Source organism: Bubalus kerabau, chromosome 9 (assembly GCF_029407905.1).
Source record: "Bubalus kerabau isolate K-KA32 ecotype Philippines breed swamp buffalo chromosome 9, PCC_UOA_SB_1v2, whole genome shotgun sequence".
NCBI classification, from domain to species: Eukaryota; Metazoa; Chordata; class Mammalia; order Artiodactyla; family Bovidae; genus Bubalus; species Bubalus kerabau.
The window spans coordinates 102,038,143-102,057,163 of record NC_073632.1 but is presented as its reverse complement, the minus strand read 5'-3'; the positions used below and the strand labels follow the sequence as shown (position 1 = coordinate 102,057,163).

Below are 19,021 nucleotides of genomic sequence, written 5' to 3'. Positions count from 1 at the left end.
ATGAAAAGAAAAACCAGAACAGATTATGGGACAACCCCCTTCCCCATGTTGGCTGCCTTCTGAGACTCAAAGCAAATAACACAAAGATATCAGAATTAAGAAGCTGCACTCTCTCTTTCATTAGTTCTGCATAACCCATACTAGAAGCATTTTTTCATTTCATCTTGGTTGCTGAAAAAGCGAAACACATGTCTAGAGAAGAGGTAACAGTGAATGTTGCCCTTTCTTCCTCTGAAAAGGAAAATGCTGGTTATAGTAGAGCTCCACATGAATTTTACAAACATTTACTGGAACTACCAAATCTTCAAACCTTCAGCTCTATCTGTTTAAACCAGTGAATGGATAATTAATAGCAGCCTCCTTGTGGGGTTTTGACTAGATTGCCAGATTCTGCAGTTAGAGTCTTCTTCCCTCCAACTTGCTTTTCCTGAGCTGTGCTCTTCAATACATTGTCTTACAAAAATTAGCGTATTAATTAAGCCTTCTTGGCAAGTAATTGCATGTTCAGTTTTTTTTTTTTTTTAAAGATCTTTTGATTCCCTATATGAATGTAAAATAAAGGTTACTACAGTGCCATTCTTCTTCTTCTTTAATGGCACAGAATTAATTTCTTTAGTAGGAAAATAAAAGCCTAGTTCTACAGGCAGAAGAATATTAAGGCAAAAAAAAAAAAATTCCCTTATCTACACATTCCCAGTTTTTAAAAATATCATATAAAATCAACAATTTTAAGATTCTCAGCATGTGCACAGGATGTAAATTTTCTATCTCATATGATTCTAATGTAGGCACATATTAATCTATGAGTAGCATTCCAAATATTCATATATGCTAACATTTCTACAAATTTTCTGTTATTTTCTGACAACTAGATCGAAACAAAGTAGGGCTATAACATGCTGAACTGTGCCCAGAGTGTAGTATTTGTTTTCAAGATATAGGTAGTTGTGACATAAGATGTTTTAGACACAATAGCCCATAAAAGATTTAGTCCAAAGGCCAAACTTATCATTTATTCCATGGCTGCTATTAGTTACCACGTAAATGGACAGTTAACTCATTTTAAAGATCTTCCAGAAGAGCACAATGGGTTAGACATTTAATCAAAATCACTGTGTGAAGGAGTTTGGGCCCAGTAGCACAATCACATGCTTCTTATAGACGCTTCTTTATATCAGTGGTTTCATTATCAGCAATCAACTTACGTTATGATGCATACAAACTTTACTCATTTTGTTACTAGTATAATTACAAAGAAAATCCTTTCATGGATAAATTATGAAGAAAAAGTCTTATAAAACAAATTAATAAGCAAGCATTAAAGTAGAATTAATTATCAAAAAAACCCCCAAAAACCAAAAAAAACAAAACAAAACAAAAAGACAAAAAACAAAAAACCAGAGCCACTTACAGGGCTTGATGGAGTCTTTGGCCAGCCTGGGCTGCTAATGCTATCACTTTCATCTCCATGAAATGAGGAGATGCTAGCAGAGCTGGGGGACATTGGGGAAGGGACTGGCAGGTTGCCGGGGGTTGGGGGCTGAGAAATACCCTGAGAGCTGTAGCTATCCTGTGGTAGAGGAATAAAAAAAAAAAAAATGACAAAGGTAGGGCAAACTTTATTTAAAATAACAAAAAGCACATCCAGTTTAACAGACTAATTTTTATATATATTATATATATATAAAGACATGTACAAACAAACACACAAAACCACACACATATAAAGGTATTAAAACAACATTCTTAATTAGTAAACTTGGTAAGTTTGCTGGATGCTGGATAAGACCACTAAGCCACCATGCTTATTCAAGCTTACATGGAATGCTAAGCATGGGTTACCCCTTATGAAAGAAAGAAAGGAAAAAAAAAAAAAAAAAGCTGTTCACCTTATTTATCAAATAAGGCAGGAAAGCAAAATATTAAGTATGCTGTTGTTGCTGAGGCGGCCAAAACAGGAAGCTATAAACTGAAGGCAGAGAAAATGGCTGCAAGTATCAAAACCAGGCAAGATCCCTTCCTTCTCCCCACCCCCGAGGCACGTCTCTGGGTGGGTCCTGTCCCTCCGCCCCCTCCCACACCCAGTTAAATGCCATAAGAACTAGTAACTTTCAGATCCACACCATGAAGGGGGTGGGGAAAGAAGACTGCAAATGTGTCGCACAAGATGGAGGCATGCAGAAGAGAAGAAACCAAATGAAAAAAGAGGAGAGCACACGGCAGCTTCAGCGAGCAGGCCCCACACCACGTGCAGAGGAGAGAGGAGTACCTTCGACTTGCCCTCCGGCTGTGTGCTGCCTTCTTCTTTACCGTCGGCTTTGAGAGGCAGGGGCAGTTTGGATTCACTTGGAGACATCATATCTGCAAGACCCATAGATGCTAATCGAAAACAGGAGAGAGAGTTTAGGATTATACGAGTGACTCGTCAGGCTGTGCTCACTAACACAAGCTACCGAAGTGATGGGGCACCCGAATTTCCCTCCAAAGAAGGAAAGTAGAAAAAGGAGAAAGAAACTGTAACTCAGAGAATGCTAATTTCTGCAATCTAAGTAGCAACGGATTCTTGCAATTCTTTCTTATCTTTAAGGGGAGAAAAGCAATCATTTAACTCAAGACCTAGGCCACCAAAAGTCAACTATTATCAATATCATGTTTTCAAAATTATTATGGTTTTAATCATGGAGGTGCAAACAGAAATATGCTCAACGACCAAATTGCTAATTAGGTGTTGGAAGCAAAGGCTGGGTGTGTGTATTTTCACTGGCTGAGTAGAGGATTTACTGCTTTCTTAACTTCCTAAATTCACACAATCCATAGTTTGTAAAATCACTTACCACTTAATACTATTTCACTCAAAAGTCACATCTATTACATATGGCCTAGGCTACAAGAACGGAAGATGGTTGTAACAGATGATTTCAAAAGCAATCATCGAAAGTCATTTGTGAAGGAGAGGATTTCTAATTACTTTGCAATGGGGCTGGTTTCCTTTCATTCTGGGGCAGGATGTACACGGATCAGTCCTCAGCTGCAGTTCAAAAGCCCAGGTCAGACACCCACACCAGCTCAAGTCAACCCTGTGATCCCAGGCAAGACTCATCTTCTAGCTCCCGGCTCAGAAATTCAGTCAGGTTCATTTAGGCTATAGAATGAAAGGTTCCCAAAGGTCAACTGATTTTACCTGCAATACTAATAGACATTTTTAACTTAAAAATACGGGTTTAGCTTTCTTTTTAAAGGAAGAACAAGGCTAGAGTAGGGAATCAGTGTAGCTATCCAGGGCATAACTGCTGAATTTCTATAGAACCCCACTGTGCAAACCATCTGCACGGCACTGGGCTGTGAGTGCCACACCACCCAGCTGTGTGAAGAGGCAGAGTGAGGAGAGGTGGAAGGAGAAAGTGAGAGGGGAGAGAATTACGAGCCTTATAAATGAGTGAAAACCAGAAACATTCCCATTTCAAAAGAAAATAAAACTCGAGGTTTTATGAACAGGACCCATTTCACATTCTGCGAATCAAAGTGCTGGCTCAACCACTGCCATGCACATGCAGCATAATGTGCCAAAAAAAGAAAAAAAGCTTAAAAAAAAAAAAAAAGGCTCCACAGATTGCCCACTACAAAATGATTATTGCACATATTCATGTATTACTATGTTTTAGAAAATAATTAGTTTTAATTACAGCAGTGAGAGAGTGAGCAGGGCTCTGGCGAATTAGCTGGCAAGCTTGGTGGTGTTAATTTGCTAATATCGTTAGCATCACTGCAGGTTGAGACCAGAGGTCCTGCCAAAAAAGCCTACCCGGCCACGTGCCCTTGAGTTTACATCAGAACACTCAATGATGCACTCTGAAATGCCTGTATTTTCCATGGGCACATTGGCTTGTTTTTCAAAGCCCATTTGCAGCCCAGTCAGCCCTTGAAGTCATCACCACACACACAAATCATAATTGGGATGTTTTTCTTTCTTTCTTTTTTCAAATTACTTTCAATACTTAGACTTTAAGAACTGAAACAAAAAGCTTTTTCAAGTGATGCAGCTGCAGAGTAAAATCTATTGGGATCAGCTAAAAACGTGGTTATTTTTGTGAATGTGTGAAACCTCAAAAAAGCAGCTGAGAGATATTACACCAAGAAGACAGCCTTGTGCAAAGTAGCGGATGGCTTTCCTGCAGCTTTACCTCTTGGGTCTACCAGGATATGAAATTGGGAACATCTTTACATGAAGAAACCCCCTTTTGAGAAGAAGAGAAGAGAAAAAAAAGCAGGGCAAATGTGGAAAGCAGGGTTTCTTTACCAAAGTCCACATGTCCTTGGCTAGCTATTCCCAGAGTGGGCTCAAAGGAACGATAATCACACAATTCCAGAAAAAAGTGGCAAGTCATGGGCATGGGGTTTCTGTTAAGTCCTGCTCCTTCTAAGGTTATAATAGTTTGTCAGTATTTTATAATAAATTATGCCTGAATATGAGTTTTGAAAAATAGGAATTAGTAATTTCTTAGTAGTTCCTTCTTCATGCATTAAATGTGTTAATGTACACAAAAGTAATTATTTTTAACATAAAGCATTAGGCCAATTATTGAATTATGATAATTAATGACAATTTAGAGTGATTTAAAAATCACACTGAGATGAATATATAAGCATATATAGAGGTTTGAAATTCCCCAAATTTCTTCATTTTCTATTATATATTTTAAAATGGGCATCAGGGTATGCAAACCTAAGTATTTTTTAAAAATTATTTTGAGAGAAACCTAAGTACAAAATATAAAGGAACAGTTTTACTTTGTACTCCTGCCTTGTGTGAGTGTCATATACTCAATCATGTCATATACTCTTCACGACTCCTCTGTCCATGGAATTTTCCAGGCAATAATACTGGACTGGGTTGCCATTTCCTCCTCCAGGGTATCTTCCCTTGTCCGGGGATCAAACCTGAGTCTCCTGTGTTTTATTTTACCAAATGGATCATAAGGTCTTTCCTTACTGTGGCTTTTACTGTTCCTTTTGTTAAAAAGTTTATTTTTTACTTCTTACCAGAATTCTCAGTGAATCATTGCAAACAGCCATACGTCTCCCAGGGCACTATTTTTTTCTCCTTTTCCAGAAGAGAAAGACCCCCAGTATTATAAGGATGTGTTAAATCAAAGCACTGTTCCTCCTACTGACATCAGTAATCCCATATGTAAAGTTCAGACATGAAAAGGGGCAGTAAAGAACCTGTGACTATAGAGAGAGCTGTGTGGGTACTGTATATACATCTCAAGTACTAGCCTCTGGCTTTACCATCGGAATTTAAGAGAAGAATGAGCTCTTAAAGTAAGTGTGGGTCAAGGTCCTAAGACAGCTTTCCCACCCTGGATTTAATATATTCAACAAGAACATAAAAAACATATGGTGTGAGTAAAAGTGAACTTAAACATTCATTCCTACCCTTCCAGCTTCCTTGACTTAGTTTCCCATCACAGCTACAAAATTTATTTTCAGAAGATGGTAAAACAGGACCAGAAACACACAAATAGTTCTTTTTCATGGCAAATAAAATACTCTGTAAAATGTTTAACTCCTTGTTTTTGAAAACACAAAAGGGTCTATCTAAGTGTATACACTTGCAGATATTCACTGTTTTTATGTGTAGCAAATATATAGAGAATACAGTTAACACATACAAAGGGTATGAGAAAAGCTCAGGAGAAACACTTCTCTCTGGCTGGGTCAGCAGAGCTTTGAAATAATCCCCTGAAACTTCCCTATGCTGACCTGCCTCCAAGGGGGTGGTGCCTGGCCACAGTGCCACAAGGCTGATCACTTACTCTCTTAGGTTATTCGGATGGAAATGTGCTAAGACTTTGTGCAGTGACTTCTGCTGAGGTGAGCTTAGAATCACAGATGGTAGATATATTTTCTAGAATTTAGGTATCTTCTTTAAGGTAATGGTTTATATGTAGACAATTATACGATTAATGATATTATAAAATGAAACACGAATAAGTACAATGTAACTAACAGCACCAGTATTATATAAGGGTATATTTAATAAGGTTAAACTCGATTTGCAATTTTTCCCATGGTAATACATAATTCTAATCTTTTAGGCCAAATATCTATTTTAAAACCACTTCTTTAGAGGGAAGCAAGCCCCACTGCTTACCATCCCACTTCTCGCTGCATCTGATGGGAGGAGAGAATTGCCACATTCACAGTCACATTGACTCCATTTAAATAATCACTTGCTCACTGACGCTTGTAACAATTTGTCACAGTACACAGGATACCTTGTTTTTTGGCCTAGCACACTGTCTACAGGACAACTGTCTGGACTCAGCAAAGAACATGCTGGAATGCTGGTTGCATGAGCTGCTAACTGAGGTTCCTAAAACACCACTGGCCATCATTTGTATTATCTGTACTTTATCCAAAAGTGTCCATGGTTGGAGAAAATGTTTTGCTATTATTACTGGTAATTTATCTCCATGGGCCCAAACCAGGAAGACTGAGGTGGTGATGATCCAAGCCATTTCTGGCCCACCTCTCAGTTCAGTCGCTCAGTCGTGTCTGACTCCTGGCAACCCCATGGACAAGTCTAGACAAGCACAAATCTAGACAAATCAAGTGTACACCTTCAGACCACAACTCTTGTCAGGAGCTGCACTGTAATTGTGGGCTCCTCTGTCATTCCCATGTCCCTCAGAGACTGTAAGGCAGTTAAGCAGATTCACCTGTATCCATCAACAGACACACAGTAAATGCTAAGTCATCAATTTTCCTTGGATATGCTGGATGATTACTTTCTATCAGGTAACACTTGACTTAATAAAGCTGAAATCAAATCATATAAATGGGTAGAGGAAAATTTAATAAATGCTTAAATTATTAAAAATTCAGTATTTCAAAATGCACAATGCAATAAAAAATATACTACTACTGGCCCATACAAAAGACCATGAGGATAAATGGCCTTTCATTGAACATTTCCTCTGTACGAAATAACAAATAGCTGAATTATCTGAATAATAATAATAATAAAAAGAAACCCTCTCTGTGAATCTCCATTAAATTGGTTACTACTCAGGAATACATAAATCTCCTTAGGCAGGGCATCTATTTGTTGTTGGTTATTTTTGTGGCTCTAGGTCCAAAGGAAAAAAGGGAAAAATGAGTGCTGCTAATAGTGGGGAAAATTTATTGTGCAGTTTCAATGCTCTAAAGTAATTTTATTTCAGCAAGCCAGACAAAACACGTAATGTCATAACCCAAATACACCATTACCTGGGACGGTGCTGCGAAGGAAAGGGAAAGCTTCTAGCTAACACTTCAAGCTTTTCACCTTTCATCTTAAATGTAAAAACATCTACCTCGCCAGGATGAATGACTGCTTAACATCAGGAAAGGCTATTTTATTTATTTATTTGAAAAGCCTGATTTTCACCAATAGTTTCCATTTTTTCCTCTTCCATAAACTTTTAAGGAGAAGTGAACAGGAATGACACTATTAAATTAGGCCCTAGAAACCAACAAATGCTGGACACTCAGTGGGATGCAAGCCCAGCCTCTAGCTGTCTGTCCTTCCTGATCAAGCGACAACAGCTCCTGGGGCGGCCTTTCAAAGATGGAGAGGTTAGAAAGATGGCGGAAGGCAGAGGAAATGAAAAAAGGTTAATAAGTGGGAGCCCAGCCACTGATTAACGAGGTTTTCCTAACACATCATAAAGCACTGCAGGACACACAGCTGGCTATGCAAAGTTCCAGATTAACTACAAGAGGGCATCCTACCCAAAATGTAGCTGTCAGAAAAAGTTAACAGGTCAGGTGAAATACATCAGTGTTTTCTCATTTAAAGAGCAGTGCTCATCATCCCTGGATACTTAGGTGGATTTTAAGGAGGTGGTTCAGGACCTAAGGGGTCTAAGAATGTGGAACATGTGCACAGTTTTAGACATTCTTGTTACTTCCACAAACTGCCAGAACACTCTTAGTCCACTAATCAGATTAGATTCGCTAAGAATGCAATTATTGAGATCATGGAGTATTCTGAAAAAAATTAAGTATCATGAAAAATTAAAAACAAATTGTTAAAAAATGCATGATTTCTCAACTGAGAGTCTACAAATAGCACTTTAAAAACAACTTTTTTCATGTATACATTTAAAGGTTGAGTTTCCCTAAACGCAAAAAAACCAAACCCTCTTTCAAATACCACCTTGTCCTATCCTTCAATCATTTCCTTTGAGGTATGAATTTTAATGCTTATCTCCACCACCAACAAACAGAGACTACAGACTTTGTCATAGGATCTTCCAATAACGTCCAAAGATAAAGAGAGCTTAGTGTATGTAAATACTTTGCAAGCAATCTACAACGACACTTGAAATACGTCCACATATCACACAAATACAGAGTGAATAAAATAATTTACATAAAATGTAATGTCCCTAAGACTTAACAGATGGAGCAAGTAACCAAGAGAAGCAGTATTTCCCCCCTTTGCACCAAATGATCTGACCGCTCAGGTTGCTTCTACACTCTCAGTGGTGCAAACGAGAGGTGGAGAGGGGAGGGGAAGAGCAGCCCTTGGAAGCAGGGAGCTGCCAAGGTTACCTGTTGAGCTGTTCACCATATTGGGCGTCATGCTGTAGGGGGGTGCCTGGGTGTTCATTAGCCCAGAGCTGTTGTTCATGGGCTGGCTGTAGGGCGAGCTGGAAGCCATGAGTCCACTCTGATTCATGCCGGGAAAGCCGCCTTGCCTACATGAAGAGAAAGCACATGCATACGTATACTGACCACGCACAGGAGCCGCAGTTTACCCGGCAGTCATTTCTCACCGTGGCAGTCATTATGGTAGGGGTTGGGCCATTATTTTTCTTCTTCCCTTAAGATAATTTATTTCCTGAAGCAAAAGACTGAACTCTACTCTATTTAATGCACCATGTAAAAATTCCAAATAATATAAGTTCCACAAATAATCATGTCAGGTGTTCCAGGTTATAATTTATAGAGAGGAATATGAAAAGGAAAGGGGGAACTTGAAATAAGAACAGGAATTACAAAAGCAAGCAAAATTAATTTCTAACATTTAAAAAGATTTGACTCTTCATTAACATGACTGAATACTCTTGCATCAAAAACCAAAAGTCAAGAAATAAAAAGCAGATGGGCAGTGTGAAAATGTTTAAAAATTTTTTACTTTGACCTAAATTTTCTGATATAATGAATACTGGAGAAAGAAACTCCAAAACTCCCTTTAACATGTGCAATTCGGTACTATTAAAAACACATCAATTTCCCTATATTAAAATTACACAGTAAACATCAGACTTCCACTTCTTTCTGTAGAACTTCAAGATTGCCAGAAGAAATACCAACAACCTCAGATATGCAGATGATACCACTCTAATGCAGAATGTGAAGAGGAACTAAAGAGCCTCTTGATGAGGGTAAAAGAGGACAGGCAAAAAGCTGGCTTAAAACTCAACATTCGAAAAACTAAGATCATGGCATCTGGTTCTATAATGGGTTTGAAAAAGTGGAAGCAGTGACAGATTTTATTTTCGTGGACTTCAGAATCACTGCAGATGGTGACTACAGCCCTGATATTAAAAGACCCTTGCTCCTTGCAAGGAAAGTTATGACTAACCTAGACAGAGTATTAAAAAGCAGAGACATCACTTTGCCAAAAAAGGTCTGTCCATATATCAAAGCTATAGTTTTTCCAGTAGTCATGTACGGATGTGCGAGTTGGACCATAAAGAAGGCTGAGCTGAAGAACTGATGCTATTGAACTGTGGTGCTGGAGAAGACCCTTGAGAGTCCCATGGACTGCAGGAAGATCAAACCAGTCAATCCTAAAGGAAATCAGTCCTGAATATTTATTGGAAGGACTGAAGCTGAAGCTCTGTGCACCTGAGGCAAAGAGCCAACTCACTGGAAAAGACCCTGATGCTGGGAAAGACTGAAGGCAGGAGGAGGAGGCAGTGACCAAGGATGAGACGGTTGGATGGTATCAATCACTCAATGGACATGGGTTTGAGCAAATCTATGGAGATAGTGTGGAGAAGGCAATGGCACCCTACTCCAGTACTCTTGCCTGGAAAATTCCATGGACAGAGGAGCCTGGTAGGCTGCAGTCCATGGGGTTGCTAGGAGTCGGACACGACTGAGCGACTTCACTTTCACTTTTCACTTTCATGCACTGGAGAAGGAAATGGCAACCCACTCCAGTGTTCTTGCCTGGAGAATCCCAGGGACGGGGGAGCCTGGTGGGCTGCCGTCTATGGAGTCACACAGAGTCGGACATGACTGAAGCGACTTAGCAGCAGTTTTGTGCCTATGCTCTGAGAAAGACAAACTTCTCTTAAATCCTGCAAAGAGGAAAAGGGTAATCTTTGAACCGAAGGAGACAACTGTCACACAATGTCATTCCTCTAACTGCTGGTAATGAGACAGGGAAAGATAGAGGGAGAGATTTGAACAGCACAGTGGTTTAATTTTCCCAGGAAAATTACGATACAGAAAGATAGATAATGGCAATACTGCAAAATCTTGCAAAGACTCCACTGTTGGTAGTCAAGCTTTTCTTATGTAAATAGTACACTTAAAAAAAAAAAAAAACTTATCAAAGTTTTGGCTACTAACATTTACTCTAAGGAGTAAAGCTGATAGGAGGGCTAAAAATGCTGAGAGTGAAAAAGCTGGCTTAAAACTCAACATTCAAAAAAACGAAGATCATGGCATCTGGTCCCATCACTTCATGGCAAAAGATGGGCAAACAATGGAAACAGTGACAGATTTTATTTTCTTGGGCTCCAAAATCACTGCAGATGGTGACTACAGCCATGAAATTAAAAGTCGCTTGCTCCCTGGAAGAAAAGTTATGACCATCCTAGTCAGCATATTAAAAAGCAGAGACATTACTTTGCCGACAAAGGCCCATACAGTCAAAGTTATGGTTTTTCCAGTAGTCATGCATGGATGTGAGAGTTGCACCATAAAGAAAGCTGAGTGCCAAAGAATTGGTGCTTCTGAACTATGGTGTTGGAGAAGACTCTTGAAAGTCTCTTGGATTGCAAGGAGATCCAACCAGTCCATCCTAAAGGAAATCAGTCCTGAGTATTCATTAGAAGGACTGATGCTGAAGCTCCAACACTTTGGCTACCCGATGCAAAGAACTGACTCATTGGAAAAGACCCTGATGCTGGGAAAGAAGGCGGGAGGGGAAGGGGACGAGAGGATGAGATGGTTGGATGGCATCACCGACTCGATGGACATGAGTTTGAGCAAGCTCTGGGAGTTGGTGATGGACAGGGAGGCCTGGTGTGCTGCAGTCTATGGCGTCGCAGAGTCAAACATGACTGAGGGACTGAACTGAACTGAAAAATGCACAGACATCTGGCTTATTTGTCCAAATTAATTATGATTAAAACCCCCTCCACCTCCATTAAACTGTCATTTTGTGGTTCTTAATGCATAACAGTAAAAAAAAAAAATTAAGAGATTACTTCAGAAATTAACATAGGTCATTAAAAAATACTATTCTTTAAGTGCAGCTATTTTCAGTGGATTCAACTTTCTGCTTGGTAGAAATTCAAACTTCACCTAGCTGAATATTCAAAGTATCAAGGGTTTGAGTGGTTTTTTTCTTTACCAACTATTCAGAGAAATTCTACACAAACTAACACTTATGATGGCTTGGAAAGAATATTCTAGAGAGCTGAAAGGCTAATGTGAGTGTGGCTCTGGGAGGAAGGAGTGTTATTTCTGCCTTGAATTCTCAGCTCACCTAAGTCCCTCTGAAGGTGGTAGGGATTAGACTGCAGGTCATTAGAACACGTCTAAGACCACCTGATGGTTTCCGATTCATCTCTAAGTCATCAAATACTTATAAATACACTGCCCAGATAGCTTCTTCCTGGTAGCTCAGAGGTTAAAGCGTCTGCCTGCAATGCAGGAGACCTGAGTTTGATCCTTGGGTCGGGAAGATCCCCTGGAGAAGGAAATGGCAACCCACTCCAGTATTCTTGCCTGGAGAATCCCATGGATGGAGGAGCCTGGTGGGCTACAAGTCCACAGGGTCACAAAGAATCGGACACGGCTGAACGACTTCACTTTCACACTGCCCAGAAGCTATGAACATATCCCTATACAGTCAGGGTTTTAAACATCAACAATGTAGATTATTGGCATTAACTTTAGTATCTTAGGTTCTCTTCTCAGGTGTTTTCATTCAACATGACAATTTAACATTTATGTAACTGTTTCACAAGAAAACAAGTAGCACCTGTTGGGATCATTCTCTCTTAGCTGATAAACCACATGAAGAGCATCCTTGACTTATGAACAGGCTTGGTTTCTGGAGACTACTTCCAAGTCAGCGACTGCTTTCAAGTTTCAGCCAACTTTCTCCATCCTTCAAAATCCAGGTTGAGGGGTCACCTCCTCTATGAAGGCCCTCCTTATTCCCTGACCTGGAAGCTCTGCCTTCTCCAGACTCTGTGCCTTTTATAGCTTTATAGCTTCTGCACTTTCCTTTGTATATTAACATAATTTAGGTTCATGTCTTGGCTCTTCTAGTGTACGCCTCTTGAGAAGTACAAATAAGCACATTACAGCTACTAAAAAGTATTTGTTAAATGAATGAATTGACAGAAAACGTTTTTATCATTGTGAATGGGCATTTGGATAGATGAATACCTTTTCAAGCTTCCACCAAATTCAGTTTCACATTTGGTGGAACTAACATGTGTATGAAACTCACAGTTTCTTAGGCACACTTGTTTATGACTGAGGTGGAAAAAAAGAATCGGAGTATAAAATCCACCAGGTAGATGGTTAAATTAAGTAACCTCAAAGGCCCAATTCTAATCTATTATTTCTTCCCCAAGTCTGCATCTTCAGTCACCATAAGATGATGAAAGTGCACATTAACAGGTTTTAAAAATAACAAAAAGTTCAAGATTTAAAGGTCCGTGCAGTGGATGTCAGTTGCTGGTTACAACGGTCCTCGATGAAACTATGCCTCTGGCTTTAAAAGTCAGACTGAAAAGCCAGGGCTCTTGACTCTGTCACTAGTGACACCATCCACTGTCGCTGGGATCCAGGAGGAAAGCTCTCAGCCCAGTTCTTCCATATGAACATGGAGGAACTGATAATGATGATAAATATTAGTAATTTATTAAGTACTGACAAATATGCGCAAGATGATTTTTAGGTACTTTATACATGTAATTTTTTAAGTTCCTGGAGGAAAGAAGGGAGCATTATGGTCACATACAGAGCAAGAAAATAAGGATCAGAGAGATTAAACAATTTGCCTGAAGACACAGAGCTAGTAAGTGGCAGAAGGAGATGCCCCCAAGCCTGCTCGCAGACCACTATACTATATATCCTCTCTCAGGGCCCCTAGCACGGCAGACTCTCCATGGGACAAGGCAGCCTGCTGTGTACCTTCCTTGCGTCTATCACACTTCTCTTTTGTTGTATTGCTGCTGCTGTTATTCAGTCACTCAGTAGTGTCCAACTCTTTGCGACCCCATGGACTTGTAGGATGCCAGGCTTCCTTGTCCTTCCTTCACTATCTCCTGGAGTTTGCTCAAACTCATGTCCATCAAGTTGGTGATGTCATTTAACCATCTCATTCTCTGCCGCCCTCTTTTGTTGTAGGAAGGGACAAACCAGAGCGGTGCTTTTCTCTGGGTTCCTGGAAGGCTCCCTCAGTGAGGTGGACACAGTGAGAGGTGGTGGAAGTGGACAGATCAACCCCTGGACACTGACCTCGAGGAAGGCACTTATCCTGGGGGCTACAGGCCTCCTGGGTGGTATCCAAGCAGGAAGGAGCCGAGAGGAAAACGAGCCCTCCCAGGAGAGCAGGGCATTCGTGCTCACGAGTACACACTTGGCCACCTGTCTAAGTGGGGGAGAGAGCCAGTCTGTCATCATCACAGAAGAAATCCTATTCATGACTGCTCTGGAAACTACTGCCAAGACTATTGGTAATTTTGAACAAGCAAAATGGGCTTTATACTGAAAAAGAGCTTTCAATGGTCTCTGTTGAATTTTGGAAACTGAGACAATTTGTTTTTTGGAAGGAAACAGAAGATGGTGGCCTCTCTGATTAGGCTGAGTGCTCCAACTACTGTGGAGCTACCGACAAGAGCATTTCCAGGGCTCACGACAAAAAGCTAACGCGGCTGGGCCGCTGACCACTTCCAAGACCGGAGGCAGTGCTCACGGACTTCCAGCTCTTTCTGACACTGCAACATCTGGAGTGCTCCAAACAGAATCAGGAGCGCAAAGCAGTCACCAGACAGTTCCTTTTTTTCAAAAGGAAACAAGAACAACAAAACAAAAACAGCCGAAAATACAAACTCACACAAGGGAAACATTTTCAACATAAAATGCTGCCCAAATGGAAGAGCAAAGGGCCCCAACCTTGATCTTCGGGTGTGTGAACTGCTGGGCTGCGGTTTCTAGTGGGTCTACGGGCTCAGATGGTTTTTATCATGAATGATGCTCTCCTGATGCCATAGATTCGTTACCCACAATAGCTGTGGCAGTAACGTCTGAGAAGGGTGGGCTGATAAACACCTGAAAATAACTTTTTGTTGCTGTTATGCTGCTGAGGCAGTTATTGGTCTGCGTCCTGTGAAAATGACTGTTGGTGGCTCCACAAACCGCAAGGCACTTACTACACGGCCCTGTGCTGGTGGGGCCAGGGTACAGTCCGGCATGACCCCCCACTGGAAGTGTCGAGATGTGATGGGCGGGGCTGTCATTTAGAAGCGAGGACTTGCAGAATGAACCAAAGGAACTTTCATCAGTCTTCAGCTGGGACTAGACCTAGGTGTCTAAGATCTGTCATTCCATGACAAGAAGGAGGTCATCACAACGAGAATAATTCAGACACAGAGCCTGCCCGTTTGCACTTCCATCCAGCACTGTTCCTCCCTATTCCTCAGTCTACACACACACCAGCAGGTTTTCACAGATCCTCCTTTTATTCACGTGGGAGATTTCTCAGACATGACACATAAATCTGCCAATAATGGGCTGGCTCTGTGGGAAAAATCCCAGAAGCAAACACAGATTTTTCAAGTGACCATTTCCAATGGTTCATTGTGAAAACAAAAAGGAGAACACAGCTTCCCACTACAGTCTGAATTTAGCAGGTGAAATATAACTAAGAAATCAATAAAGAGTAACCACACATTTCTAAATCTCTCTTTTTAAAGTCAACTACAATAAAATGTAAAGTAAAATAAAGTCTGTAGATGATTCTGGTGTTGGGTAGACAGAGGGCTTCCTTTGTAGCTCAGTTGGTAAAGAATCTGTAATGCAGGAGACCTGGGTTTGATTCCTGGGTCAGGAAGATTCCCCTGGAGAAGGAAATGGCAACCCACTCCAGTATTCTTGCCTGGAGAATCCCATGGACAAAGGAGTCTGGTGGGCTGTAGTCCATGGGGTAGCAAGAGTCGCACATGGCTTAGCAACCAACCCACCAGGGGCAGACAGAAGTATGCTGGAAACAGACACCATGTGAGTGATGTCACTATAAAGCCCCAGTGGCAAAGACACATGGAGGGAAGCTCCACTCTGAAGAGTTCCAGCACTGGAGACACCATTCCCGAGTTATGCTCAAAAAGAGCATGCTTTACTGGAGAATGGCATGACCACCAAACGCACGTATCTTTCTCTATATGAACTGTCACCATGGACTTAGTTTAAGTTATGAAGCCAGAAACATAGTTTAAGTTATAAAGCCAGAAAAGACTGCTTACTGAAAAAATAAATGAGACTAACACTGAAATTTAGGGCATTTTCTCACTTAAAACCCAAAGTTATCAGGACTGAGAACATGAAACTCTGAAAAGCCCAATTTCATCAGTTTATCCTTGGAGAGCTCCTACTGCATACACAATATCACACAGGATGCCTTATTTCAATTGTTTTATAAAGAAACATTTTGCATGTATGTCTCCAGATCACTGGTGAAACAGACTTGCAACCTAAGTTACACAGCAGCTCTTCCAAAGCAATACCAAGAGGGGCACACGGAGTCAAGATTAGAGTAAGTCCTCTGCATACGAACCTTCAAGTTGCAAACTTTCAAAGATGTGAATGTGTGTGTCATCAACATAAGGCATGAGTGAAAATGCAGCTTGGACTTACAAACTTACTTTGTTGGATTTATGAACCAACTGGACTTATGAACACCCTCTTGAAATGGAACTTGTTCATATGTAGTGGACTTACTGTATTCTAAATCTAATATCTGAAGAGTGAAAATCACTAGCTCTGCCCCCAAAACAACACAATCAGAAGGAAAGCAAAAGGTGTTTAAGCTTCAGCCCACTTTTGGTGTGGCTAATCCATGAATACACCTGTCATAAAAAACACAACTACAGTTCTAGGGGTGATATCATGTTATAATCCCAACAAGCCAGTTGCTCTGGCTAGCGATCAACCCTGTGAAGGTAAAGCGGCACTGACACTGAGACAAAAACAAAGGCGAGTGCCAGTGACTTAAAAGACTGTAGGCTCCTGGGAAGATGCACAGCCACATGCTACTCTTAATAAAACTACTGCACCCTTTTCACTCAGGAAGACATGCTATTAACACAATAACAAAATTAATCAGAAATGCTCTCTGCGTAGTTGACAGTTACAGTCATGTGTTCATGATGGGTGTGGGAGGGGAAGGGAGGAAAGAGCACACCAGTGGGCCTGGACAAAGGCAAACAGAAGTCAGGCCACCAGAGCCGGGAGTGGCCAATAGCAAGCACACTGGGTGGATCATGGGGAAGTGTGCACATTGGGGGTGCTTCAGTTCAGTTCGGTTCAGTCGATCAGTCGTGTCCGACTCTTTGCGACCCCATGAATCACAGCACGCCAGGCCTCCCTGTCCATCACCAACTCCTGGAGTTCACTCAGACTCACGTCCATCGAGTCAGTGATGCCATCCAGCCATCTCATCCTCTGTCGTCCCCTTCTCCTCCTGCCCCCAATCCCTTCCAGCATCAGAGTCTTTTCCAATGAGTCAACTCTTTGCATGACGTGGCCAAAGTACTGGAGTTTCAGCTTCAGCATCATTCCCTCCAAAGAAATCCCAAGGCTGATCTCCTTCAGAATGGACTGGTTGGATCTCCTTGTAGTCTAAGGGACTCTCATGAGTTTTCTCCAACACCACAGTTCAAAAGCATCAATTATTCAGCGCTCAGCTTTCTTCACAGTCCAACTCTCACATCCATACATGATGACTGGAAAAACCATAGCCTTGACTAGACGGACCTTTGTTGGCAAAGTAATGTCTCCACTTTTCAATATGCTATCTAGGTTGGTCATAACTTTTCTTTCAAGGAGTAAGCGTCTTTTAATTTCATGGCTGCACGGATGCAAACAGTTTCACTGAGAGGTGAGGGAGAAAGGCAGGGAAGGCAGGAGGAGCGCCTTAGGCATCTATAGGCCCACCCGAGGAGGACAGGGCACGTTCCGAGGAAGGGATACGGGGCCTGAGCCTTAGGCATGGACAGGCCCACGTGAGGGATTCAGGGCGCATTCCCTGAGGAAGGGATACGGGGCCCAAGCCTCTCCTCAGGTGAGATCTGAGGGATGGAATGGGACTTAATCAGGTGATGGAGGAGAGGAGAGGAGAGAAGACAGATGAGGAGGAGGGAAGGGCCAGGTCACACGAGGCTTCAGTTCTTTTGCCTGTACCCTCAGAGGAGCTGACAGAGGTTAGGGGTTTTAAGTGGGAGAAATGGCAGAAAGGATGTGTATTTCAGAGGCATGGTCCTTTGCAGGCACACCTGAGGCGGAAGGAGTGAACACAGGGCAACAGGTGTGAGGCTCTCATGAGAGTCCAGGTAAGAGAAGGCGGTGCGTGGAGCTGGGCTGAGCGGGGAGCAACAGGAGGCTGAGCGCTACCTTAGACGTAACCTGGCAGTACCTGGTGATGAGTCAGACGCTGGGGGGAAAGAAATGGTGGCTGGGACGTCTCCTGGCTGCATGAGGGGCAGGTGCGGAGCAGCTGCTGTTGAGGGAAGATGTCAGGGGACAGGAGCTGGGCCCTCGACACGTGGGGTCTGAGTGGCCCTGAGCTGCCCGAGGCAATGGCCAAGAGGCAGCTAGAGACGCAAGTCTGGAAAGCAGAGGGTGAGTTCCTTCGTTCATTCGTCCTTCCTCCCTAGGCAGGGATGCCCTTTACAAGGCTTCTTGATCTGTTTTCTAAAGTCTTCCCCTTGTTGTGAACATGATTCTCTTTCTAAGGCAGCCTGTTCCCTTAGAGAGAACTGAAATGGGTATGATGCTAGCAACAAACTGGTTAGAGCAACAGTCATCAGTCATTTCCCAGATGTGAATTAATAACCCCCCAAACCCTTTGGTAATTGACACATTTACGTTCTTTTCTTTTAAGGGTAGGCAAAGAGGAATGTAATAACATTCGACACATCTATGAAGAAGGCCCTTCCAGTAGAGGGGGTGATGACGGTTAGCCTGTTCTCCAGAACCATCTTTGGTGAGTGCATGTTTGCAGATAACTCTTCCGAGCGGAACTTTTCCTATGCAGGTCTTTGCCGCGGGCTTGTGTAACATGGCGGTGCCCACAGGGCCTGCCTGTGCCTGAAGTGTTCCTCCTGCCTGTCTCCACTTGTCTCCTTCACCCCGCATCTCAGTGAAATTGTTACGACCAAGCGTAGAGGGATCCCGCATATGCCATCCTGAACTTTCTAAAAGCCCACATCAGAAAGTTTGTTTCCCTTTTTGTTAACTACTTTGTGCAGACTTCTCAGAGGGCTCCAATCTGTTCAGTTCTGTTCCTGGCACTCACTAGAAAATGCCACCAGCCGTGCAATTTGGAGATTTAGTACTTCCTTTTTGTCTCAGTGTAGGTAACTAGTTTCAGTTGTTCCTAAAGCCGCTGACTGGTCTTCACCTTGTTTCGCAAAGCAGCCAGGAGAACAAATAGAGCTCCAGGCTTCTGAAGTGAGAGACTTCCTTGTTGGGGTCTGAAGAAAATGCAAAAATT

The 19,021-nt window shown here is 42.0% G+C and overlaps 1 protein-coding gene across 3 annotated transcripts in view; it reads right to left on the bottom strand.

Annotated features, from left to right (window-relative positions):
• The window catches only part of ARID1B (AT-rich interaction domain 1B), a 435,546-nt gene that overhangs the window by 37,677 nt on the left and 378,848 nt on the right, over positions 1 to 19,021 (bottom strand). For all 3 annotated transcript variants that reach the window (XM_055536066.1, XM_055536065.1, XM_055536067.1), the window contains 3 exons: positions 8,602 to 8,747; positions 2,270 to 2,379; positions 1,412 to 1,570 (listed from right to left, as the gene is read on the bottom strand). In XM_055536066.1, coding sequence (XP_055392041.1) covers positions 1,412 to 1,570; positions 2,270 to 2,379; positions 8,602 to 8,747 — 415 coding nt within the window. The remainder of the gene's footprint in view (positions 1 to 1,411; positions 1,571 to 2,269; positions 2,380 to 8,601; positions 8,748 to 19,021) is intronic.